Raw genomic sequence first — 25823 nt, 5'->3', positions numbered from 1 at the left:
TTCACCTTCGAAAGATTAGCGCCAGCCAATGGCAGAGCCCCGCTTCGCCGGCAGAGAGCGGCGATTGGAGGAGGAGCTCTGCTGATTACCCTCCGGAATCCTCGTCGGTGATTCATGGAATGGGATGGCGAGGCTGAGGTTCCCCCCTGGCTGGCTGGCGCAGGGATTATTTGCGAGGGAAAAGTCCGCCGCTGCAGCCTAGGGGGCACTTCAGAGCAGGCGGCGGAGCCGGCAGAAATTGCACAAGGGCTGGCAGGCAGCAAGGCGAAGACAAAGAGCACGCGGAGGGGGCGGCGTGGAGTGGGGGGCGGCGCAGACGGCGAATTAAACCGGAGTGGAGAGGCGGAGAGCCTTTCGCCTCGCGGGATCGCCAAGAAGCGCAAAGGCGAGCCGTCGAGCGGGACGACGAAGCAGCGCGGGGCCGCTCATGGGGAAAGGCGAGGAGCAAGGCGGGATGTGCGGCGAGCGGGAGGAGCCGAGCCCCTCGTACACCTGGGAGGAGATCCAGAAGCACAACGTGCACAAGGACAAGTGGCTGGTGATCGAGCGGAAAGTGTACAACATCACCCAATGGGCCAAGCGACACCCGGGGGGGCTGCGCGTGATCAGCCACTACGCCGGCGAAGATGCCACGGTAAGGGGCTCCGGCTGCCGGTCGGTGCTGCTTGCAGGGCGCAAATGGCTGCTGCCGCCCGGCTCCTATGCTGCCGCTCACCTGCTGCTGCTTTGAAGGAGGGAGGGGACCGGCGGCAGCCGCAGGGCTGGGAAATCCGCAGCGCGGAGTTCGCTGCAGCCGCAGGGCTGGGAGGAACCGCCGTTTGGCATGAAACGGACTGGATGGATGCAAAAAGAGAATGGGGTGCTTGCAAGCTGGAAGGTTGCCGGCAGCTGGGAGGCTGCAAAAGGAGCATTGTAGCAATGCAAGAGCGGGGAGGAGAGAGGTTTGCCTGCAGGCCGGCCAAAGAGCTGCGCTCGGGTGGCTCTTTATGCAAGGGCTTTCCTGAGACTCCCCCCCCCCCCGTAAGGAAAGGAGCTGGTGGCGTCCTCCCCTCGCCCGGGCAGCTGCTTCTGCTTCTGCAGCTAGTGGTTGGCTAGCCTCATTCCACCCCACCGCGCTCCTGTTTCAGTAACGGCAGCCGAGGAGGCATAGCGGCGGCGGGAAGGAGCAAAACCAGGATGCCTCTGCAAGATGAGTAGCTGCGGCTCCTGAAAGCGCAAGCTGCAGGGGAGCAGCCGGCCAGCGGAGGCTTAGGGCAGGAAGCGCAGCGCGGGGAAGCTAGTCGCGTGTTAAGAACTGTGAGGTTCAAACCAAAGGCCCGTCTCGCCCAGCATCCTGCTTCCCACAGTGGCCAGTCAGACCATGTCTCTGAGAAGCCCACAGGCTGGACATGGGCACATGAGTTGCAGCTCTCCCCTGCTGCTATTCCCTAGCGACTGGACTCCTGAGGCCTGCTGGTCCTGGAGGGAGTCTGTTTGTTGGTGAATTTGTCTCTATCCTTTAAAAAACAGCCACCGTAGTTGGAGGTCCTCCTCACATGTTGTAATAGTATTCCATAGTTTAACCATACAAGCTTTGAAGAAGCACTTTTGTCTATCCAGGTTCTGGTTTACTGGATTATGCCCGTTGCCAGGAGAAAATGGGTTTGGGGAAAGTGGCCAACCAGATGCATGTGGGAAACAAGTTGTATATATGTGTGTGTGTGTGAGAGAGAGAGAGAGAGGGAGGGAGAGAGGGAGAGAGAGAGAGAGAGAGAGAGATGAATGAAGAGGTAGAGGGAAGATGTGGCAGAGAGGAGGGGAAGCTGTGCTCCTTCTCGCTTCTGACTTTAGCTCTGTCCACTGCTTGCATGCGCCCCCTGATCACTTTCCCTCAAGTGAAAGTGGTCCTCAGCTTCAAAAAGTTTGCCCTAACTGCATGCCATTAAGATAATTGTATACCACTGCGTCTCTCTATTTGACTAGACTTCCTTTATGCCCACGTTTCTAGGATTGCTTTTAAAACCAAGCACCCCCTTCCTCTATCATAGCTTAGAGGCCACATCTGCACATGGCATCCTCCATAGATTTGCTTGGCATGTGCATTCCCCCTCCCATGGCCCTTTGGGCTATCACAGCCTACTGGATGCTCAGCATCTTGTTGTATCCCAGCCCTATTTGAATGATCAGAAACTTTTTCTTTAGCCTCATTCCATTTGGGGATAATTCATTCTGAACTGGACATTTCCCCAGCTTCTGCTGGCCTTCTCCCAGGGGCCTGCAAGCTTTTAGATACCAAGGGCCATTTATGTTCAAGAGGACCCACAGTGGGAAACAGAAAACTGAACTAGATAGGCCTTTTGTAGGAGGTCTTTTTACCTCTTTATCATTTCAACCACCTGGATGTGCCCATTAAGAGAAGCAGGGAGATTAACATTGTGTGCCAGCAGGTGGGATGGAGAAGGTGATGTGACTCAGAAATGTGTTCCAGCTGCGTTTTCTGCTCTGGAAACCTTTCCTCAGGTGAATGTGGGTTGTAGTTACCTGATGATGGAGGAAAGCCTCTTTGGATGTGCTCAGAGGCACTGTTTTCTACTTTCTTCTTCCCTCCTGTTTCTGAAACTGAAGGCAGGGGAAGTATTCAGGACCTGAGAGGCACTGGGGACAAATTCTAAATGTGTTATAGCTGGTTGTGATCACTCATGGGAAAGTGAATCACCCTAGCAATACTCAGAGCATCATTATTGTTTTCCACCATCTCTATTGATCATACTGCTTGGGGTTGATGGGAGTCCAGCATACCTGGAGCGCTGCAGGTTCCCAGCTTTATTCTCAGGCTAAGCCCCGGTATCTAAAACAAATCTTCGGAAGTGAGGATGAAATCACACATTCATGTAATGCACCAAAGTCCACCTTCAGAGGTGGCAGGTGAGTATGCCTTTTGTTCTCCACCCTTCTACATGCATGTCAGACAGCACATGTACCAGTAACTTCTAGGAGTGTATTTGCAAACAATGTGTTAATCAAAAGCAGCCACAGGCTTTCACATATAGAGAAAACATGTGAATTTGTATCGAGTTATGGCTCTGTTAAGTCTCTCTTGTGCTTCTCCATTGGTTGTGTGTGTGTCTGTCATATGGGGTGAACAAGAATTGTAGCCAGAATGGATGTTTTTGGCCAGGTACCTTGGCTGCATGTTTCTGTCTGTGGTTTCTTCTGTCCACTGTCCATAAAGCACTTGCTGCATTTTGTGTTCTTGGGAAGAAGTACATGCTTTCAAATCAACTTGTCATTCTTCGAAACACAGCCATCGTGTATTAAAATAAATTGGTCCAGATGTCCTGCCAATCTGCAAGTTTTATTGTTAAATCATTTACATTGTAATTTTCATTTCCCACTCATCTCTGAACTTCCCAAACTGTGAAACACACAGTGATTCTATTGTCTTTGTTGTCTTAAATCACAGTGGGGGTTTTCAAAGCAACATTTAAAAAGAAGACTGAAGAGACACAATGAGCTGAAATGTCTGGATTGTGTGATTCTGTGGAGCAACGTTTTAAAAACAAATTACCTCCTTTATTTTATGTATTGTTGTGCTTCTTAGTCTCAAAGCAACTTAACAATACAGTGGACGCTCGGGTTGCGAATGTGATCCATGCGGGAGGCACGTTCACACCCTGCAGTGTTCGCCAACCCGCAGCGCCGCGTCTGCACACATGTAGATCGCGATTTGGTGCTTCTGCGCATGCGCAAAGCACAATTTAGTGCTTCTGCGCATGTGTGAGCACCGAAAGACCATAGAATCATAGGGTTGGAAGAGACCACAAGGGCCATCCAGTCCAACCCCCTGCCAAGCAGGAAACACCATCAAAGCATTCTTGACATATGCCTGTTAAGCCTCTGCTTAAAGACCTCCAAAGAAGGAGACTCCACCACACTCCTTGGTAGCAACCAGACTCCTTGGTAACCCATTCCGGTAACCCATTCCTTGGTAACCCATTCCGGTACTTCCAGGTTCGGCGTGGTGCGCAACCCGGAAACATGCAACCTGAAGCATCTGTAACCCAAGGTATGACTGTATATAAAAGGTAAAGGTAAAGGGACCCCTGACCATTAAGTCCAGTCGTGACCGACTCTGGGGTTGCGGCGCTCACCTCGCGTTATTGTCCAAGGGAGCCAGCATACAGCTTCCGGGTCATGTGGCCAGCATGACAAAGCCGCTTCTGGCGAACCAGAGCAGCACACGGAAACGGCGGTTACCTTCCCACTGTAGTGGTACCTATTTATCTACTTGCACTTTGACGTGCTTTCGAACTGCTAGGTTGGCAGGAGCAGGGAGCGAGCAACGGGAGCTCACCCCGTTGCGGGGATTCGAACCACCGACCTTCTGATCAGTTAAAACCCATCTCATATCAGTAAAAGGTAAGCACCACAGTAGAAGCTGGTGTAACTACCAAAGGCCTAGGTAGATAAAAATGTCTTAGCCTGAACGCTTCCCTGGCTTCCCCCCCCATCCCACAACCTTTCATTTTCCTTCCAAGGCAACCTACCATTTGTTTTGGGTATCAGAGGGGGTTGAAGTATGTGGGAAGGGTTTCTTTCCATAGCCTTTTTCAGGTTTATACTCATTTCAAAAGGAGGAGGAAGTCCAGTGATGACGCAGCCAGTGTTTTGGCAGGGAGTGGCACAAAGGGCCTGCCCACATAATGGTTGTCTACACTCCTCTTGTTTGGCTTTGTATTATACAGTGCAGATAACTCTCTCACATCTGATCCTCTTGCAGTGACAGTAGGAGTTTTGTGCTGCAGACTGAAAATTGTGCTCTGGTACCCCCACAATGCCTGTTCACCACATGGGAACATTTGGTACCAATTAAAGGTGAAGCCTTCATTTCATGTAGACTCTGGAAGTTAATGAGCACACCAAAATGTTCATTGTCTGGGTGTGCCTAGCCTTAGATTATGTTGCCGCAAGGTAAATTAGCAATGCACAAATTTAAGCAAGAGGGTTGTCTGCTGGGAGTTAGGAAGGAGTTTGGGATTTTATATGGCTCTAGGGGAAGATAAGGAGTTGGAAATTTCCCTCAGTTACAAATCCTTTAGGCCTATGAACATACATGTTCATTTCTTGATGACTGTAGATTCAGGTAGCAGCTTGCACACACAGATCATACCTGGTGGTAAAATTTCCATGGTGCCTCACATTTATGCTTTAACAGCTGTCCTTATCAGTATATTATTTCCTATCTTGTTTTCTCCTTTCCAGCTTTTTCTAATTTATTTTCTCCTTGTCCCCTGTTCCAGTGCTTTTCCCAAGTGAATTAAGCTGATGAAGCTAATCTTACTAATTAAAGTTTCCTTTTTTCCCATAAGCAAGGACAACAAAGGACTCATTAGAGACAATGACTTGAGTCAGACCAGTCCCTAGGAATAAAGCACCACAAGATTAGGATTCCTAGTTCTGCCACTCACTCACTCTTTGGCTTTGAAAATATCATGTTGCTTTCTGTTTCCTTATCTACTAATAATTATGCTGGGAGATGGAGATTTTCAATGTTATATACTATTTTATATCCGTGTGTGTGTGTGTGTGTGTGTGTGTGTGTGTGTGTGTGTGTGTTTTGGGAATCTGTAATCAGAAGGAATATTGTTTGATTCCTGCAGTAAGGCCCCGTTTGCACAATACATATAAATTGGCATCGCCACCTTAAATAGTCATGGCTTCCCCTAAAGCAGGCATCCCCAAACTCGGCCCTCCAGACTACAATTCCCATCATCCCTGACCACTGCTGTTAGCTAGGGATGATGGGAGCTGTAGTCCCAAAACATCTGGAGGGCCGAGTTTGGGGATGCCTGCACTAAAGTGTAGTTTGTTAAGGGTGCTGAGACTTGTTGGGAGACTCCAATTCCCCTCAGAGAGGGACAATTCCCAGAGTTCCCTGGGAAGAGGGATTGGTTATCAAACCACTCTGGGAATTTACTCTGCACTGGCTCATCCATAAGGATTTTTGCACGTAGAAAGAAGTTTCTGGATTCTAAGGGGGAAATGATTATGAGAGATAAGAAAGCGTGGGTAACAGCTCTTTGAACAGCAAATGTGTATTTCTTCATTCTAGGATGCATTTAAGGCCTTTCACCCTGATCCTGTGTTCGTGAGAAAGTTTCTTAAGCCATTATTGATTGGAGAACTTGCCCCAGGAGAACCCAGCCAAGACAGAGGCCAGAACGTGAGTAAGAGCAGTTTTTCCTATATGTTCAGTGAATATTTGAAGGACGGCACTGGGCTGTTTGCAGAAGGGCTTTCAAACAGCCCTCTGGTTTTCAAAGGTTCAAGGAGCAGTGCTGGGAGGGAGAAGTGGTTTCCATAACCACGGTTTCAATGGAAACCACTTTCCCCTCTTGGAGCAAGGCATGTTCCCGCCACCCATCAACTGATGGACGATGAAAGCATGCCTTGCTCCAGCAAAAGAGCAAACAGGAGTTCCCCTTAAAGTGTCCATTGTTCCTTTAAGGCTCTGTCCTTACTTGCCTCACACCTAATGTCATATATGATGTCAAGTGCAGGGTGAGTGGATATGGCTTGGCCAAAACAACCTTGCGACCCAAATAGGGATGCCTAGCAGGCTAAGTTTGGCCCATGGGCCAGAGGGTCTGCACCCCTGATCTAGAGTCAGTTTTCCTTTTCGTGTTTTACTCTACATTAGTATCTCTCATGAGCTAATTCTGCAAAGTGTGTCACAATATTTGAAATGGTGCTTTGGAAGACAAACATTCATTGGAGACTGAAGAATTGCACTGAGTGCCGGAAGGGGAGTATCTTACAGACAATCCAGTCTATCCCAGGCAAATCTGTTTAAAAGCTGAAATCATTTATCCCCTGGGAGAAACTTGGTGAAGATGAATTAGTAGGGCTCCCTTTAATTTTTTAAAATATGGTAACCCTAGCCTGGCTTTTGCAAAGTGCAGTCCTACCTCACCAAGCTCTGGGAGTTCTTTGTATGTGGATAGGCATGAACCAGTGACAGTGGCATGCACGTGGAGGATGCAGGCACAAATTCAATATTTTCCTGCAAAGTAATATACCTCGAGACTACACAGATATACTGATCAGAGTTTAAACTGGTCTATGGCTACCCAAGAAAGAAAACAGGATTGCATTAGAAAACAAAGAAAATATCAGCACAATGATTACGCCGTAACACCAGATTCAGGGTTTCTGTGTAGACATTTCTATAGGGCCATAAAATACATTATAGGATTGAGGTGTCAAGGAAAGGACAGAACATATATTTGATTCATCCGAGGATTAAATACTACCATCCAGAACTGTATCAAGGGTTGTAATACAGTGGATATTTGACACTGTAGACCAATAGGAAGAACTGGTACTGCAAGACTTCTTGGGTTTCAGCTTGCCTTTGCTTTATTTGAACTGAGATATTATACCCCGGGTGGTGCTGTGGTTAAACCACTGAGCCTAGGGCTTGCTGATCAGAAGGTCGGCGGTTCGAATCCCTGTGACGGGGTGAGCTCCCGTTGCTTGGTCCCAGCTCCTGCCAACCTAGCAGTTCGAAAGCACGTCAAAATGCAAGTAGATAAATAGGAACCGCTACAGCGGGAAGGTAAACGGCGTTTCCATGTGCTGCTCTGGTTTGCCAGAAGCGGCTTTGTCATGCTGGCCACATGACCTGGAAGCTATACGCCGGCTCCCTCGGCCAATAATGCGAGATGAGCGCGCAACCCCAGAGTCGGTCACGACTGGACCTAATGGTCAGGGGTCCCCTTTACCCTTTACTATACCCCTGGAGTCTACTGCTACCTCCTTTTGCTGTATGTGGGGGGGGGAGTTTTAGGGAAGGTGGAATATTTAGTAAACTTCAGGTTTAGAGGTTTCCCATTTCTCAAAGGGGCTTAGGACAATATAAGCCCAACCTACCAACATTGACTTCGCTTAATAAATGCTAAATCTTAGAATCCTCCAAAAAGAACTAGGACAATGATTTGATGGAAAATTATGACGATAATTCCACTACCACCCAAGGTCACACAGTCTGAAAAGAAAAGAAAAGAAAAAAGAAAAGGAATTGTAAAGAATAAAGCATGAGGCAGACACAGGTTTGCAATTAACTTTCCATTTGAAAACCACCCCTAGCTATTAGATGAGCTGTTTTGTTAGATGCTTTAATGAGGAATGGGGAGGGACACATCTCCAGAGACATGTGGCTTCAGGAGTGCTTCTGACTGTCTTTAATGTGCGGATAATTTATTATTTATTTATTAAGCTTATTAGTTGCTAGTCACCCTAAGGTCTCCAAGCGACTTAACATTAAACAAAAGTACATGCAAATGCCATACAATTGGGGGGGGGGGAAGGGTTTACGATAAAGATAAATGTAGTCCTGAAGAAAGCAGGCTGCAAGAAACAAGCAGGGAGAGAGAAGCGGGGGGAGGGGGGAAGAGCTATTAGAAAATAAAAAGGGAAACACCAGAAGGAGGGAGACAGGAAAAAGAGCCAGCTGGAAATAAACTTGTGTCTTTTACACATACACACACAGAGAGAGAGATTAGCTGAGTTGCTATTATGTCACAGAATCAATATTCTGAAGGAAAACCTCACACAAGGCCTAGGTATAGAAGAGGATGCATACAAGAGAGGCAGGGAGGAGGAGGGGTAGTGTTGCAAAGAAACAAAGAGCTCTGAATGTAAATTAACCAAGTAACATAAAACGTCCAGAGAATTTTCATGGGCCTGCCAGGAGCCTGTTCCCAGAACAACAGGCCACATACCAAACCAGTTGCCCATATATATATTCCAAACGATAGGAAACCAGCCATGCGTAGATCTCTCATAATCTGAAATTTTGAGCTCTGGCCTGGAGGGCAGCTTTGCAAACAGGATCCACAGATGCCTTTCCCATCGGGCCCCACGTCGCCGTGTCACTCAGGGCCCCTCAGATCCCAAACGCTCCGGCTATCAATTATTCAGGCACTTCGTCCCACTTGGCTGATTGCAAAAAGGAAGCCCTTTCTGCTGCCTCTCGTTCTTGGATGACTGCATTGATGACAGCCAGCCGGTGTCTGAACATTAACCTGCAGGTGCTTCTGAGCTGCTTTCCCTCGGGAACACCACTCTGCAGAGCTCAGGGCTTCCTATGCCAAAGGGAATAGCGGTTCAGACTACATTTCAGCAGGTGGCAGGCTTTCCTAGAAAGCTAATCAGAGACTCTTCCATGTGGAGTTCAATAATGGCAGACCAGATTCTCTGAGAGAAATCTGGACTAGTCCCCCCCCCCCCCGTTGCAAAGCTGCTCTAGGGTGCATTCACAGTCGGTGCGGTGCAATGACAAACCCTGAGAGTCTTGGGTGCTGCTCGCTGCAAACAGAGGCTGTGCTGTTCCAAAATCTATTGCTGCAGAAAGGGGTATTTTGGAAAACAAATTGGGGCTGCAGGCAGGGGCAGTTGGAAAATGGTTGAGTTTTATGCTGCAGTATTGCCACAGTTTTGCAGAACTGAGTTTGCCCAACTATCTACAGACTCCCCCCCCCACTTCACCCCAGTTTCCTTAGGAAACTTCAGCATTGTACCCTTGCCAAGGTTATAATGGCCCTTTCTTGTGTAGTTTTTGGATTATTGTTGTTTTTTAAAGGAGGGGGGAAATAGACAAAATAAATTGGGGTGTGTGTGTGGAAATGGCAGGCACTTCCTTCACTCATGGGTGGGCTTTTCTGGATGTTTGTGTGTGGGAGGGTCTGTTTCGTGTTCTTTCTCATCAGGAGAGATGCATTTGTACAAAGAGGGAGAGCCATCTTGCTGTTGCCAAAAATGCTGGCATATAATTTTCTTTTACAGTATTTGCAATCCAGAGAAAATTTGTGTGTCTAGAGGACCTCTTTTAATATCCTTTATTTCTACTTTGCAGTCTCAATTGGTGGAAGATTTCCGTGCCCTGAGGAAGACAGCAGAAGACATGAACTTATTCCAAGCAGATCCTGTGTTTTTTTCTCTTTACTTGGGTCATATCCTTGTGATGGAGGCTCTGGCTTGGCTTATGGTTTCATACTGTGGTACTAACTGGATTACAACCTTCCTCCTTGCCATCATCCTTGCAGTTTCCCAGGTGAAACTTTGTTCTATGGATATTGAATGGGCAGCCATCTGCCTCCTAGTTCATCCATGCCTTGAAAGCTGCATACTGTCACTGCTTCAAAAAGGCACTGAAGATAGCATGAAACAACTTGTAACTTGATAATTGCCAATCGTTACTGGAAGGGTGGGCCATCTTTAATACGGTACTGTGTTGTGTTTCGTTCCCTATTACAATATTATAATACCGTGTTTCCCCCTTTTTAAGGCGTAGTCATAAAATAAGCCATAGCAGCATTTCTAAGCATTTGAGAAATATAAACCGTACCCCGAAAATAAGCCATAGTGATAGGCGCTGTGCGGAAGAGAGCACTGAGCTCCCCGAGTCAGCAGCAGCAACGCCGGCCACAGCAGTGTTTGATGAGTCCTTTCTTGCTTTTGGGACTTGGTTACTATGCTGGCTTGGGATGGTGTGTGTGGAATTGCTGTTGCTGCTTCGTGTTTTTCAGCTGGATTCTCTGGGTTCTAAGCACTTTCCCCCGTTTGTTTGCGAAGCAGCACTCGGCTGCAGCCCCTGCCTCTCCCGGCGGCTGCAGGAGGCTGCAGTTGATCGCTATCTCCTTTTCCATTTCTTTTGTCTTTGAGCACCCGGCCCCGCCCCCTCTCCCCTTCGTGGAATGAAGAACGGAGTTTTAGCAGCATTTCCTCATTATAAAAAAAAGGTCAGGAACTTTTACTTTAACCTCAAAAATGGGATATTTCCTCTCTCTAAAAACAACTCTGACCTGAACACCAATAAAACGGGGGTAGATCACCTCCAGTTTATAAATCCGCAAGTAGATCGCAATCTCCTGGAAGTTGGGCTCTATACTTTGGCTGATTGCAAGCCTTTGCATCTTTAAAAAACAAAAACCATGCGCCTCTCAGTCTTAATTTTCCTTTAATTCATCCCCCTATACCCTCCTCCAACCATTGCCTCCTTCCATTCCTTACCCCCCTCCCTCTCTCCCCACTTCCCTCACTCCTGTGCGATCTCATTTAGTCATATACTTGCTTTTTCTGTTGTGTTGTCTATTTTATATTTAATATTATTACCCTTTATGATGTTATTTTTTCCCTTGCGATAATTATTTATTTTTTATCTTTAACTAACTTTCCTTTCCATATTTTTCCATATATAACTCAACACTTTCCCATTCCTTCTTAACTCTTTGGATAGAGTGCCCCCCATTATTGTTGTTAATTTTACAATTCCGGGATTTTTTATGGAACCGAACAGCTCGGGTGCTTCAGAATGTGCCTTCTGTTGCTACAGGGCTATGGGGCTTCACTATTTGACCCCCCCCCCCAGGTTGGGATTTTTAAAGTAGTTCTGTGGGTCCCAGGGCGCAGAATCACCCCCGATCCTTTCCTTTGTCTAAACAGACCTCTTCCCCCCTGACTTTGGAAGGCTGTGCTTCAAGGGTGATACCAGGGGTTTTTTAAGACCTGCGCCTCTTAAGGATTGTTATGGTCCATAACTTCCATTGCTTTCTAAAGGGTTGGGGGTTTAAAGCACTGCCACCCCCACCCCACCCTGCAGGTGCTCGGAACTGGCAGCGCCAACAACGCGCCCAGCAGCGCGCAGAAGAGAGCACTGAGTGTCCTGAGCCAGTGGGTCCCAGTTGTACCAGCACTTTTTTTAAAAAAAGACACCCCCTGAAAATAAGCCACTGTGTGTTTTTTTGAGGGAAAAAAGTTATAAGACGGTGTCTTAAAAAAGGGGAAACACGGTACAACTGAATCAAAATACCCTCAAAAATAAACCTACAATTTGTATTGTAATGAAACACAATATGTAAGAAATAAAATAAGCAATAAAAGAACAATTTTAAAAAATCATACAGCATTTAACACAGCAATTACAATTGCTAGAACAGGCAGGGAAATCATTCAGTGGTCCACAAAGCCCTGCAACAATTTTCAAGTGGTCCAGGGTGGGGTGAGGGAGTTTGGGAACCATTAATGTAAAGGAAACTGAAGAGAAAGCACTTATAGTTAGGTTTTGATATAAAGCTTCTCTTAGGGGTGCCTTTCCTCTCTCTCATGATCATTCTCTTTCCTCCCAAGGCCCAGGCTGGATGGCTACAGCATGACTTTGGACACCTCTCTGTGTTTAAGAAGTCTGCATGGAACCACTTAGTTCATAAGTTTGTGATCGGTCACTTGAAGGTAAGGTCATTTCCCATTAAGGAAATACAGTAGCTGCAGTAAGATATGATGGGGTTAAGGTGGCAATCTTTCTCCTGGTAGGACTGTGTCTTTTAAAACTGCAGAACTGACAAAGATCCCAAGGATCATGCATTCCCCATCACTGGGAAGTGCTGTGCCTGTTGGATTTCTGCCTGTCATGCAGCTTTTAAGGGAGCAGGACAAAAAGAGTACAATCTTAGGTGGAGGCCAGCTTACCTCACTCTTCCACGTGATAAAAAACAGTAAATTCTAGCTCTTGTGTCTGATTGCTTTAGCAAGGAATAAGCTGAAATGAATCTATTCTAGATCTATTCTGTGGGTTGTTGTGCCCACAGAGGGGTATAGCTTGTGAACTGAAATAAATGTGTCTCAAGCAATATCTATATTTTAAAAAATGCGCTTCAAAATCCAAACCGTTAGCCACAGTCAAACTTGTATGACTATATTATTCCCTTTAAGTTTGTTAAGGAATCCTGATGGAGAATTGTAAAATAACTAAAGGAACAAGACAAGGCTGCCCGTTGTCACCTTTGTTGTTTATAATAGTTTTGGAAGTATTGGCTCAAAGAATAAGATATAATCAAGATATTAAAGGTATAAGAGTGGGACAGAGACAATATAAATTAAAAGCATTTGCAGACGACATGGTAATATCTGTAGAAGATCCAATAGAGTCAATCCCAAAAGAATTAAAAGAGATTTTTAAAAAATTGGTGAGGTAGTAGGTTTTAGATTAATAAAGATAAAAACCAAACAAACTTTTTACAAATAAACTGTAAGCAGATAAGAACACTGGCAGGATTATTGTAATAACCTGCAGTTTTATAAGAGTATACATATAAAGTAGGTGAATAAATGAGCAAATTAAGTTAATTTGGATATGCAGAAAATATTAAAGATAAATCTAAGGAACTGCAGAAAGAGGGGGAAGGAAGTCAAGTTTTGAAATATTAAAATGATTGTAAAATAATTTAAATGTATAAAATTGAAAATAATAATGGAATCAGTGTGTGGACATTGCAGGATCAAAGTAAACAATGAGTTTGTGCAGAAGCATATCCCACCTGTTTTGCCCGAAGTGAGGGATTTTATAAATTCAGAACTCAGAAGCTGGAAGATCTGAGTCCAAGAGATTTCACAGTAAATACAATGAGTTTAGAGGCTCAAGAGCTCAAGGTGAGGAAATCAGTTCTTGCAAGAATCCATTAATAGGCTGAAGAGCTATGGCAGAAGATAAGGATCGAGCCAATAATAGTTACCACCTTTTTAACCAACAGAGGGCCTGTGCCTGGCAGGCAAGCAGCAACCTGACACACAGATGGAAAGCAGATTACGGTAAGCTTTTCCTGGTATGGAGATAAAGTGCCAGGAAAAGCTTTGTTGCTGCAGTTACCAGGTGACTGTTAAAGACACAGAGCAGCAAGACTAGCATCACCTGGAATGGACATTCATGGCCTTTCTTTTAAGTGCCTCCTTTCAGATTCTCATTCAAGAACACTAACCATGGAGCAGTAAGGAATGCTGGCTGGAGCAATTTATCCTTGCCACATAAAATCCAGATAAGGCTTTTGGGACTGGCTAATTTCTCAATAATGCCCACATTGTTTGCTCCTAGCTGTAGGCTTCCTTGCTTTTCTCTGGGGACCTCCAGGGTCTATGAATAGGGTGTTGTACTTGCTTTCCATAAACATGGCCTGGGGTTGGAATTGAAAGCTTCGTTGTGAGCAAAGGCTTTCTGTCCTGAGTTTTTGGAAATGATCTGGAGGAGCACCAACAACCAGCTGATGAGCAGCAAGCTGGCCTTCTGGTCCGGCGTTTGGTACTCAAACCTCAAGAGGAAAAAGGAGCCAAGAGTTCGAGGGAGCCAAATTGACTATTACACCTAATTCCCAGCCCCTTTCATTATTATAATATTGCATGGCATCTTTTTGTGTACACGAATGTATTGAAAAAGCAGAGTCCCCCATGTACCGTGCAAATCTTTTTCCCCCTGCAGGGTGCCTCAGCAAACTGGTGGAATCACCGTCACTTCCAGCACCATGCGAAACCAAACATCTTCAAGAAGGACCCAGATGTGAACATGGTACACCTCTTTGTCCTGGGAGACACACAGCCTGTCGAGGTAAGAAGAGGGGGGGGGTGAAATCAAGTTGCGTTTACACTGAAGCTGTTTGTTTCCAAGAGTTGGGAACCTGCTTAGCATGTTTGTGGGGGTACGGGAACCCAGCAGAGTTATGTGGCACCTCAATGACTAGGAAACAAAAGGGGCAAAACTCTTTCGCAGGCCAGTTTATCTGGACTTTGTGACTGGTCAAGCTTTGTAGGGAAAAACTGTCATCCATATTCTAATCCATGGCTTAATACTGACCCTACCAGTTTTAGGGCTCTGAATTTCATACCAGTTGGATATGAATTAAATGCTATGGGTTGTATCAAACAAGGCTGTCTCATTAGTGCAAAGACTTCCACCCATGTGATGGGACTTCCTCTCCCTGTAAGCCTCTTGCCCCCCCCCATCTGCTCTGGAGGATTGGGGGAATGCAAGGAGAGAGAAGGGGGAGGAAGTCCTGTTGCATAGCGGAACCCCTTGTGCTAATAATGGGATGACTTCATTAGGCACAACCTTGGATTTGGATGACAGAGCCACTGACTGGGAGACTATCCACAAACAACGATAACAACAACATGGTTTTATTATTATATTAGTTATAGGCTGCTTTTCAGGGCTAGCCCGCCCAAGGCAGATCACAACACATTAAAATACAAATTATTAAAACCATAAAATCATAATCTACAGCACAGCACACCTGAAAACATGGTGTTTTGCACAGCATCACCAGAATAAAACTGACCAATCTTCATCCAAAAGCTGACCGGGGAAAAAAGTCTTTAGAGTTCTCCTAAAAACCAGTTACATCTTGCGTTGAAGGCTGTTTCATTCATGTATGGAACTGGCCATTTGGTGCTACTGTTAAATAGTGAGGCCATCCTTCCTACAATCATACTTCCATGTGATAGCAATGTTTGGCTACTCTACGTGGCTGGTTTGCAGAAGACTCACCTAGAATGAAGCTGCACCTTTAATAATAATAATAATCATCATCATCATCATCATTATTATTATTATTATTATTATTATTATTATTATTATTATTATTTATACCCCAGCCACTCTGGGCGGTTTCCAACAGTATAACAACAACAACAACAACGACAACAACAACAACAACAACAATAGTAAAGCGATAAAACATAAACATTAGAAACTTCCCTAAATAGGGAAAGCTCTAAGGAAAGCTCACTGCCTGCTTTGAGGACTGGATCTGGCCAATATTGTCTACACTGACTGGCAGTAGCTGTTCAGTGTTTCAGATGGGGGACATTCCCAGCCCTGCCTGGAGATGCTGGGGATTGAAACAGGGACCTCCTGCATTCAAGGCCAGATGCTCTCCCACTACTCTCCCACTCTTAGGTGTGCACTTATCCTCAGCTAAAGATGTGACTTGCAAGAGCACACCTGCACCTTCCAATATGAGAACCACCTCTAAGAAAACAGGAAATAGACCTCCTATAGGTGGGAAAGAAAAGGGGGCAGTAAGATGTTATTCTTTGATACATTTTTTGATAATGTTGGGGCGCTGCCGCTGTATGTTGCCCTTGTGATGGGTTGTTTTCTTGGAACACGTTTGCTCTGGTTCAAAACTGCAAAGAATGATCTTCAGCCAGTAGAAATAAACACAGTTTTCAGTGGAGCTCTGCAAAATGGTTGCCACGGCAACCCTGAATTGGCAACGCTCTGTGTGCTGTTGCATCACATACTAAGAAGATGCTTGCCATTAAATCCAAAGCCTCAGCCGGTAGGAGTGCACTGAATATTTTCAAAGTAAACAGGGATGGCGCAAACTGGGCATGGTTGTGTACAGGTTGTGCCTTGTGTCGTAGAGGAATGCTGTTTGATCATGGTGTCTAGGGCGCTGTGTGCCCTCGAGGAACACTGCTTGATTTGGCCTGATTCATTATGTTCAGACAAAATTAACACCGGTCCATTTCCAAGCTGATAATTGTAGCCTTATCTACAGGTGCCTGAATTTGCTTGCTCTCTTCTTAGCGTTGTGTCTGTCAGATTGTGAGCCTGCAGGCACAGACTGTACAACGTGCAACATTTAAAAATAATATCATTATTTATAAATGGTGATTATGATAACAATAATAACAACAGCAGCAATAAAAACTGAAAAATGGTTTAGCAGAACATAGAAAGTTGTGAAGATGAAGAGGCTGGTTTTCCTTTTTTCCATGCACATAAGTGTCAGTATATCATCCGGTCCATCTAAGCAGAAAATTGGCATTTATCTGACCTTTGCGAAGGTGAAGCAATTGGTTTGAGCCAGCAGACTCAAGAAATACGTGTGCTGTTTTCCAACTACAAACCTTTAAAAGAAAGTGGTGTCATTTCAGTTTTTCAAAATTGAGGAAAGAGCCACCATACTGTGAAGAATGGTAAAGGAGTTCTGCCATCTCCACTATGCATAGAGCCTAGATCCTATCTTGCTAAAACCATGGTTTTGGAAGCTCGGAATGATTGCTGGGGACACATTCCCCTCCCTCAGTCCCCCTTCCATTTCCCCCTCCCATATGCTGGGCGGGGTATAAATAATAAAATGATGGTGGTGGTGGTAACTTGTTGCCTGATGAATTCTTACCACAGCTGACAAGAAAAGTGGATATTTAAAAACCTGACTGTATTTACCGTATTTACTTGAATCTAATGTTCACCTTTTTTGGCCAAATTACATTTGCGCATTTACATTTGCCAGCATATACTTTTTTGTTTGTTTCAAGGTTTTGAAAATTGAGGCGCACATTAGATTCAATGGCGCATTAGACTCAAGTAAATACGGTACTGTATTAGGGGTTCCTTGTGGGGGTTCCTTGTGGGGGTTGGGGGAATTATAGAAGAAATGAAACGTAATAACAAGTGGGCTTAAATGAGTGGATATAATCCTCTATCGTCAGAAAAAAGCTTACAATATTGTGATACAAATACAATTTCAAACACTAACAAAATCAATATGACAACAATACAAGAAGCATAATAACAATTTAAATAACTGTCCACTAAAACAAAGACAATTACAAGCAGACTTGCTCCTAGGCAAGTGTACCTAGGATTGTAACCTTAACAGGCTTTCTGAAACGGAAAGGCTTTGAAGTACACCTAAAAGACCTAAAAGGAAAGGGAGCTTGGCAAATCTCCCTGGAAAGTGAGTTCCACAATTGTGGAGCTACCACTGAGAAGGTCCTTTCCCCCCCTTTTTCCTCAGTATGGAAAGAAGAAGCTGAAATACTTCCCATATAACCATCAGCACGAATACTTCTTTTTTGGTGAGTATCTCCATATCCTTTCACTTTCCTACATGTAGGTGCAGGCAGGAGCCTGCTTGTAATTCCTTTGTGATTAAAGAGTTATTCTTTATTTCATAACAAGCCCCTCCCTGTGTAGGTATTAAGATCCCTCCTGCTACATTTCTGATGTGCAGCAATGGGATAGATCTCCTTTCATTCACTTCTGAGCGTTCATTGTATTCCATATTTAGAAACTCATGGAATCCAGTCAGAACCATGCCACATATTTCTCTCTCGACTCTATCCTTTCTGCCATTGTTTCTTTTTTATCCCACCCCTCCAACAATAAACTCAAAGCAGTATACATGGTTCTTCTCCCCACGTCCTCCATTTTATCCTCACAACAATCCTGCAATGTAGGTTAGGCTGAGAAGTGACTGATTGCATCCAATGATCTTCATTCCTGAGTAGGGATTTGAACTTAGGTCTTGGGAGACCTAGTCCAACTTGCTAACTACTGCACCACACTAGCTAGTGTGGCATAAATGATGCAACTCCACACAACTCTATTAAAGAAAAGATGGAGCGCCATCATATTTTTTACAGGTGGTTCTTGCAATGTGAAGAATAAGTGTTATTGGTCTATAAACTCTAGTTAAACTAGGAACAAGATATGTTATTGCAGATCAAGGAAGAGCTGCTTTATTAAAAGCAAGCATCAATAGAACTCTCTTGTGACTACAGCATTTCAGAGTGTCATTTTTAAATATTTCCACATGTCAAAAATTCTCTGTACCCAGAGAGCTAGCTATTCTAAAACTGAGGTGCTAGTTCCTACATTCGGGGATTCATTTGTCCTAGTGGATAATTCAAAGTTAGCATTACCCGCCTGGACTTTGAAGTGGTTCAGAATGCTAGTAAAAATGGGTGGTTGCTGTTTTCTAAATAGCTGAACTGGTTGCAAGTAGAAGCACTGGGCCTTTCTGGAATGGCACAGAGGTATCCTAGTCTCTTTAACATCTTGAGATGGTGGATGGAACGCAGACTGAAACAGGAATCTCTTGCTATGTTTTCCCAGAGTGATAGCACTTCCCTCCAGACCCTAACTTTCATGTTAGGGTCATTGTCCAGCCGCAGGGTGCCATTTTATGTTTCGTGCCTGCCTGCCTCCTCTAATACCTTCTGGTTTTCCTTTCAGTTTTTCCACCTCTCCTCATTCCAGTTTACTTCCAAATGCAAATCTTCATGACCATGTTCAGACACAAATTCTGGGCGGTAAGTGAAAGATCTTCCGTATCCTGCATTGCCTTCATTAAAACCCATTCATTCCACTGGAGTTGAATGGCCTGGGCCACTCCAAGGAGATCTTCCTGGGGGAAATGAAGAGGCATCTCTCTGCATATTCTGTGGAAGTGAGCACTGGTGGAAGGAGGGAGGCAGCATTATCCCTTGCAACACATAACCTCTTCCTTTTCTCCTTAGGACCTGGCCTGGGCCTTCAGTTACTACCTACGCTATTTCACCATATATATCCCCTTCTATGGAGTTCTGGGATCCTTGTGTCTCCTCACCTTTGTCAGGTAGAGTTTCCCTCTTGCTGAACCTCCTCTTTCCAACAGTGGAACTAAGTCTGGAGTGTCTTCAGAGTAGCCTAATCACACTGTTTCTACCTCTTTCCGTCATCCATCTTTGGTCTACTACGCTGTATTATCTTTGCTGAGTTGTTCTACCTCAGGCTTTGTTGCATCCCATCCCTTCCCACTTATTGCTCCCTTTTAGCTCTCTCTTTCTGAGGGCATGTTTCCCTGTGAGCTTGTTTACTGTACACCAAATGCTGTGCCGTGAATGCAGAGATCAGAGGAGCAGGACTGCACAGTTTTCAAAAGTGCTTCATTAGTTTTATTTATTCAAGAGTTCTCAAACATTCAACACATTCACACATGTTCTGCAGGGATTTAGTTACCAGAGATGGTTGCAAAGCATGTTTGGATCTGTTCTTTGAACTAGAAGGTTTGGGATTTCATGGCAAGCCTCAGGATTCCAAGGTCTTTTCATTGTCACCCTCATCATGGTGCTTCTTGTTCTTAAGAATGCAAGTTCTTTTGCATGGATTTTCATGCCCCCACTGGGGTACCTCTAGGCAAATGAGTACAACTTTCCTGAAATGTGACATTCCTCTTCCAAGGAATGTTGCGTTGCCATCCCATACTCCAGTATTTTCAATCCTGTGTATTTCAGATAGCCATCAGCAGCTGTTCCTCTGATAACAGCTCACATTCCTTCCAAAAAAACCCATTCATTTGTCTTCATTTATGCATTTCTGAATTGATCCTATGACAAATAGTAATATTATTAAGGTAACAGTATGCAGAGTATGTATGTGTGTATATATATATATATATATAATCTTCAGACTCTTTGGATAAATGACAGTCTGTCCTATGAATCTGGTGAACTCCCCCCATTTAGCAGCCCTGTGCTTGAGGGGAATCTGTTAGTGTATCTGTGTTAGGCTGTTCAGATAAGCTCCCATTATCAAGTGAAAAAATAATCATGTACGAACCAGTCCTTTCTGCTGCTATAATTGTCACTGACGAAATCCCTTGGAGAAGATACAAAAAAATGTCAAGCAGTCCAGTGGAAAATTCCAGTTTCACCTCCTTCCCAAGTACTGTTGCCAGGAGTAAATATGAGAAACACAGTCTGCTATGAAGCTGGGGTGTCTATTGTTTGGGGGTTTTCATAGCCAGGTCACTTCTTCTTTGAGCTGCTTAAAATACAGGCTACCTGGCTGCAGCAGGGGCAGGGAATTGATGGCCAATAGATGTAGTTGGACTTCAGCTCCCACTAGCCACAGCCAGCATGGGCAATGGCTAGGGATGATGGGAACTGCAGTCCAACAACATTCTTTTATCCCAAATGAACAGCTGTCTTGTCTCTGCTTAGGACAGAAAATGAACATGCAAATTATTAAATAAGTAAATGGAAAGTGTCTCACAATATAGAAAGGGGAAGCAACATGCCAATTACCCTTTCCACCGGAAAACCTAGCAACTACTAAGATGTTCGCCTGTACAGAATGGGGGAGGCTTTCCTTTGATTATTCAGGCAAGAATTCCATTTCCCCTGCACTAACAGAGCACAGTTTTGTCCAAGGATTAATCTATCCAGATAGACGAGGCTGAATTGTGTGGTTTTTGTCTCTCCTCCCCCCCCCTTGTCCTTTTTTAAGGTTCATGGAAAGTCACTGGTTTGTATGGGTCACACAGATGAATCACATCCCAATGGAAATCGACAATGACAAGCACAGAGATTGGCTCAGTGCTCAGGTAAACTGGGTTGCTAAAGTAAACTGCTGAAATCTTACACAGCCTTAACGAGACAGCAAGTGCCACTGAACCTGGTGGGATTTCTGATCAAACACGCATGGGATGGCACCGTGGTTTCTAAAATCATGCTGGGGAAAAACGTAAGCCATTGTGTCCATGTCATGGGATTCCTCTAAAAATAAAGCTAACTGAGGAAGTTTGGTGCTGTGCAGTCAGCGGGAGTAGCAGATGGTCTCTGTTGATGCACCCACATAGCGCCCAGCAGCTTCCCTCTTCTCCCTCCCAATAAGGAGCAGTGACTGCTGCTGGTAGGCCATATGCAGAGCAGCAGCAACCCCCGCCTCCAATTGCTCCTGACCTCTGCCATAACTAACCCTTAAAGTTACATTTTTGGTGGGAGATAGCCCATTCCCCATTGATATATGGGTGAATGTCATATTTCTAACAACTGCTCTACAGACTTCTGTGAAGCTCTTTGCTGCCATCTATAAAAGGTATATTTGAAGTGGCTCCCAACCACATGTTATAACTATTTCCAACGTTAGATTTCTTGGTTCAGGCTTCCAAAACTGATGGGCCTATTTAAGCATTACAGTGGCCATGGGAAGAACATTTGCTTAAATTAGATGGCCCTCATTTAAACAAGAGGGCCACATGGAAGCTCTTGCACAATTACTATTATTTCTTAATTTATTAAACCTCTTTGTGCCAAAATGGGCTTCTTAGCAATTTTGAAAATATAAAAACCAATGACACAAACATTGAAATATAAACATTCATAATTAAAAGAGGGAATAAAACAATCCCCTTAAAACAACACGGCAATTAAAACCGGAGACTGGTAGAGAGATCAAGGGAATTCCTGTGTAAACAGGTGCAATCTGAGACTTCCTTGGATTGTGGCTTTAGAGTAGAAGATGGCAGAGTGTGGCATTACAACCATAGGCAGTGACAGAAGAGCAGAGCTTGTTATTAAATCCACTTGATCTGCTTCCAAGTTTGGGCTTCATTAAGATTCACTGTTTTGTCTCCTTGAATTTTGCAGTTGGCAGCTACCTGCAACATTGAACAATCCTTTTTCAATGACTGGTTCAGTGGACACCTGAACTTTCAAATAGAGCACCAGTAAGTATGCAATGTTTGGGCCTGCAGGAACTTTGCTAGAAAGAATAGACCCTATAAGATGCAATAGAAACCCCCTGGGGGAACTGGAAACCCATAAAAAAGGAAGGGCGAAGAGCAAGGTACAGTAATTATTACCTTGTTGTTATTTTTGAAATAATTCTTTCTATCCCACACTTGCACACTAAGTGGCTACAGTGCCTAACAGCAAAAGAACATAAAATTACAATATGGTTTAAATAAAACCCCAGTGTTAGATACAAAAAGCAGAAAACAATTGCTCAGGAAGTTTGGATGACTTCTGCTAATGTTTCAGTGCTGGACTGTCTGCGCTGACCACACACACACACACACACACACACACACACACACACACACCAGCCATGCACTCACGCAGCAGAGTGGGTTGGCAGAGCCTTGAGGTGATGTACAGGGAAGTTCACCTTCAAGCTACTAGATGAGGAGGCTACTTTTGAATGCCTTCCCATGTTAAAAAAATTATTGCAAGTAAAACCCAGCATCAGGGACTAGGGTTCTAACCCAGATTCCTCCATACAGTGCTAGTTTTCTACCAGCAGAGACCACCCATCTGTAGTCTGAAGTGGGTACAGTCCATTCTTCTACTTCTAGAGTTTGCTGCTTATTCCTGTAAGCAAACATGCAAGGCAGTGAGTGCAGCGCATTTCCCCAAGGACAGAGTCTATGGAGGTCTTCCTCAAGCTTTCTCCTTTCTGTTTTACCATAGCCTGTTTCCCACGATGCCGCGCCACAACTACCACAAGATAGCACCATTGGTGAGGTCCCTCTGTGCCAAGTACAATGTCCCTTATGAAGAAAAACCTATCATGAAAGCATTCTCAGACATTGTTGGGTAAGAGAACGGGCGGGGATTTTCAGTGTGTTCACCTAGCACAGGTATAGGCAAACTCGGCCCTCCAGATGTTTTGGGACTACAACTCCCATCATCCCTAGCTAACAGGACCAGTGGTCAGGGATGATGGGAGTTGTAGTCCCAGAATATCTGGAAGGCCAAGTTTGCCTATGCCTGACCTAGCACATCTAGAAAAGCTGGCAAGACATCGCAAGGCTGTATATCCTTGGCAGAACCTTCAACCAACTCAACTGCTGTGCAGACATTTGCCCCAGACATGTATAGAGCTGGGAATTCTCAGTGAGCTTGGCCTGTTGACATTACCTTGCCTATTCCTTTTAAAGCACAGTAGTTGCCATTGCTCAAGCCAGCCAGCTTTGCTAGGTTGTTATGAAAGAGAAAAATAAGGAAATAATGTATGTAGAGTACTGCCCTGACTTTCACGGAGGTAGGGCGAGATGCAATTGACAAATATAGCATTTAGAAGAAGAAGAAGAGTTTGGATTTGATATCCCACTTTATCACTACCCGAAGGAGTCTCAAAGCGGCTAACATTCTGCTTTCCTTTCCTCCCCCACAACAAACACTCTGTGAGGTGAGTGGGGCTAAGAGACTTCAGAGAAGTTTGACTAGCCAAAGGTCATCCAGCAGCTGCATGTGAAGGAGCAGAGACGCGAACCCGGTTCACCAGATTCTGAGTCTACCGCTCTTAACCACTACACCACACTGGCTCTATACTCTATTTGTTTATGAAACAAATGATATGCTGGAACATAGTAATGGAAGGAGAAAAGGAGGCAGTACTGGAATGCCAGGCACCTTAACAGGCATTTAAATGCTCCTGCGCAATCCACTGGAAGAACTGTCCAGGAAGACAATGTGCCTTGATCATTAATTAGCTAGTGGAATTCACAATTTAAGTATAGGTTGTTATCAACAAGCCCTATAAATCCAGTTTTGGGAAGAGGAGTGTAGCCCTATTCATGTTTTTACTTGCACGTAGGGCGCCCATATATAGCAACAGGAGTAGGATTGCCATGGACGCTGTATCCACCCTTGACCTTTGCATGTTGGTTGTGGAGGTCTGAAAGCGAGACTTCATACGAGCAGCTGCTCCTGCGGAGGGGCTGCATGTGAACAGGATGCTCACACAATTGTGTGCCCTGCTTTGTGTGGAGAGTTTGCTTTCCAGTCCTCTGAAAAGGTTGGGGGTGGTGCACTGACAGGGAGGCAACAGGACTGAGAAGCATGGCCTCACCCTGCACGTGAGTATTCTGTGCACAAGTAAATGCAGGAACAGGGCTCTAGAATTCATGCCAACACTGGAATGCCATGCCTCTTCTTCCTCCACAGGTCCTTAAAGAAATCTGGAGCACTCTGGTTGGATGCCTACCTCCATAAATGAAGCTGGATTTCAACAAAGGGGAAGGTGTTAGGCAAGGGGGGGGGCTGGGGGTGTTCACATATGTATTCCTATCATCCAATTTCAGTGTGTATCTGTGTATACACAGCTTGAAGGGAATTTCCTGTATTTTAAAATTGATGCTGGGGTGGGTTCAGGGGACCTATTTAAAATTGGAGAGGGTTTCAGACAGGTCAGTTAATGTCCATAGAATCTGAATGGGAAATGCTGATCTGAACACGTGATAGCTGAGAATTGGCCCAGTAGGTTGGGGGGGGGAGTATTTTGTGACGGGAGGGTGAGTGAAGAAGCAAGTAGGGAGAGATACTCTCCTGTTCCTCTTCCTGAGACTTACTACTTACTATTATTGCTGTCCCAGACTCTCAGGTACTTGATCCATCTACACAGATTTTATTTTTCAAAGCAGTCAAGCTTCTGCAGATGTTTGAATCGCAAAACAATCATGACTGGCTCTTTTTAATAGACTTGGGTCCCATTTCCCCTTAATGATGCTGAAACAAGAGGAGAGAAGGCAAGATAAGTTAATCTTTGTGATAATATCCATTATTTGTGAAGTGCCTCTGAATGCAAAACTCATATAAAATACAGGCCTTGCATCATAGGCTTACATAGAATCTTAGCATTGGAAGGGACATTTGAGATCTTCTCATCTGACTCTTGTTAGCCTCCAGCTGAGACAATAAATGCCAGAAGCATGGTTTTTTAAAAATAAAAACAACAACAACCCAGTAACAAAATATTGTCACCAATCTAATGGAGAATTACCGTATATTGGGGGGATTCTCTGCTCTCAGCTTTTTCAAAAGGAGATCTGAAAGGCCCAGGTCCAAGCAGCTAGGCCAGGTCTGTCTCCTTTGCTCAGAGCTGGTCCTTTCCATGTACGCATGAACATGTATGCAGACTTCTCTCTCTCTCCAGTTGCCACACTGTTTGAACAAAATTCCATATACCATACTTGTTTTGCCTTGACCTTTCTGCAGGCCACTTCCCATTCTCTGCAATGGGGCTGCATATAAACTGGTGTAGTTCCCATTCGCCCTGGGTCAGCTAGCCTGATCCAACTAGGGACCACGTGTGCAGGGAAGCAGGCTTTCCAATGTGCGCTCCTCACCGGATGGGGGTGGTGCACTTAAATGGCTGCTGCATGCATGATTCAACAGTCAGGTCTGCGCATATGCAGTTCCAGAGCAAATGCAGGCTTCAGGATGGGAAGCAGACGCCATCGGTTTAGTCTTCCCCCACTTTTCCCAGCCTGGGCAGCTGACTAGCTTTATTCAGAGCTGTGCGTGCATGGGCTTTAATTGGGCCACTTTCTTCTGGGCCCACAGGAGCATTCTGTCTCTAGTCTCAGATTTTTCAAGGGTCTGTCATGAAACAAGGTACTCTCTACAGCAGGTAGAGACATGTATAAAGATCAGGATTTGTTTCTGGATCCATTAAC

General features: G+C 44.8%; 1 protein-coding gene across 1 annotated transcript; it reads left to right on the top strand.

Annotated features, from left to right (window-relative positions):
• The first annotated feature begins 219 nt into the window (after positions 1-219).
• LOC118089026 (acyl-CoA 6-desaturase-like) lies at positions 220-25575 on the top strand. The gene is made up of 12 exons (XM_035123373.2): positions 220-634; positions 6092-6202; positions 9896-10093; positions 12169-12270; positions 14288-14413; positions 17616-17676; positions 18836-18912; positions 19120-19217; positions 20870-20966; positions 22012-22091; positions 22834-22959; positions 24313-25575. Exons 1-12 carry the CDS (start codon positions 428-430, stop codon positions 24362-24364), a joined length of 1335 nt encoding a protein of 444 aa, XP_034979264.1. The 5' UTR covers positions 220-427; the 3' UTR covers positions 24365-25575.
• The last annotated feature ends 248 nt before the right edge of the window (positions 25576-25823 follow it).

The sequence above is a fragment of the Zootoca vivipara genome, chromosome 1 (assembly GCF_963506605.1).
Source record: "Zootoca vivipara chromosome 1, rZooViv1.1, whole genome shotgun sequence".
Taxonomy (NCBI): Eukaryota; Metazoa; Chordata; class Lepidosauria; order Squamata; family Lacertidae; genus Zootoca; species Zootoca vivipara.
The sequence above is the reverse complement of the archived record's forward strand: the minus strand, read 5'-3'. Positions and strand labels throughout refer to the sequence as shown.

Excerpts from the sequence above, each read along its gene's own strand:
- LOC118089026 (XM_035123373.2), top strand. The coding sequence starts at position 428 with ATGGGGAAAGGCGAGGAGCAAGGCGGGATGTGCGGCGAGCGGGAGGAG. Across the intron at positions 17,677-18,835 it reads GCACGAATACTTCTTTTTTG|TTTTTCCACCTCTCCTCATT; the intron begins GTGAGTATCTCC and ends TTTTCCTTTCAG. Across the intron at positions 19,218-20,869 it reads TGTCTCCTCACCTTTGTCAG|GTTCATGGAAAGTCACTGGT; the intron begins GTAGAGTTTCCC and ends TCCTTTTTTAAG.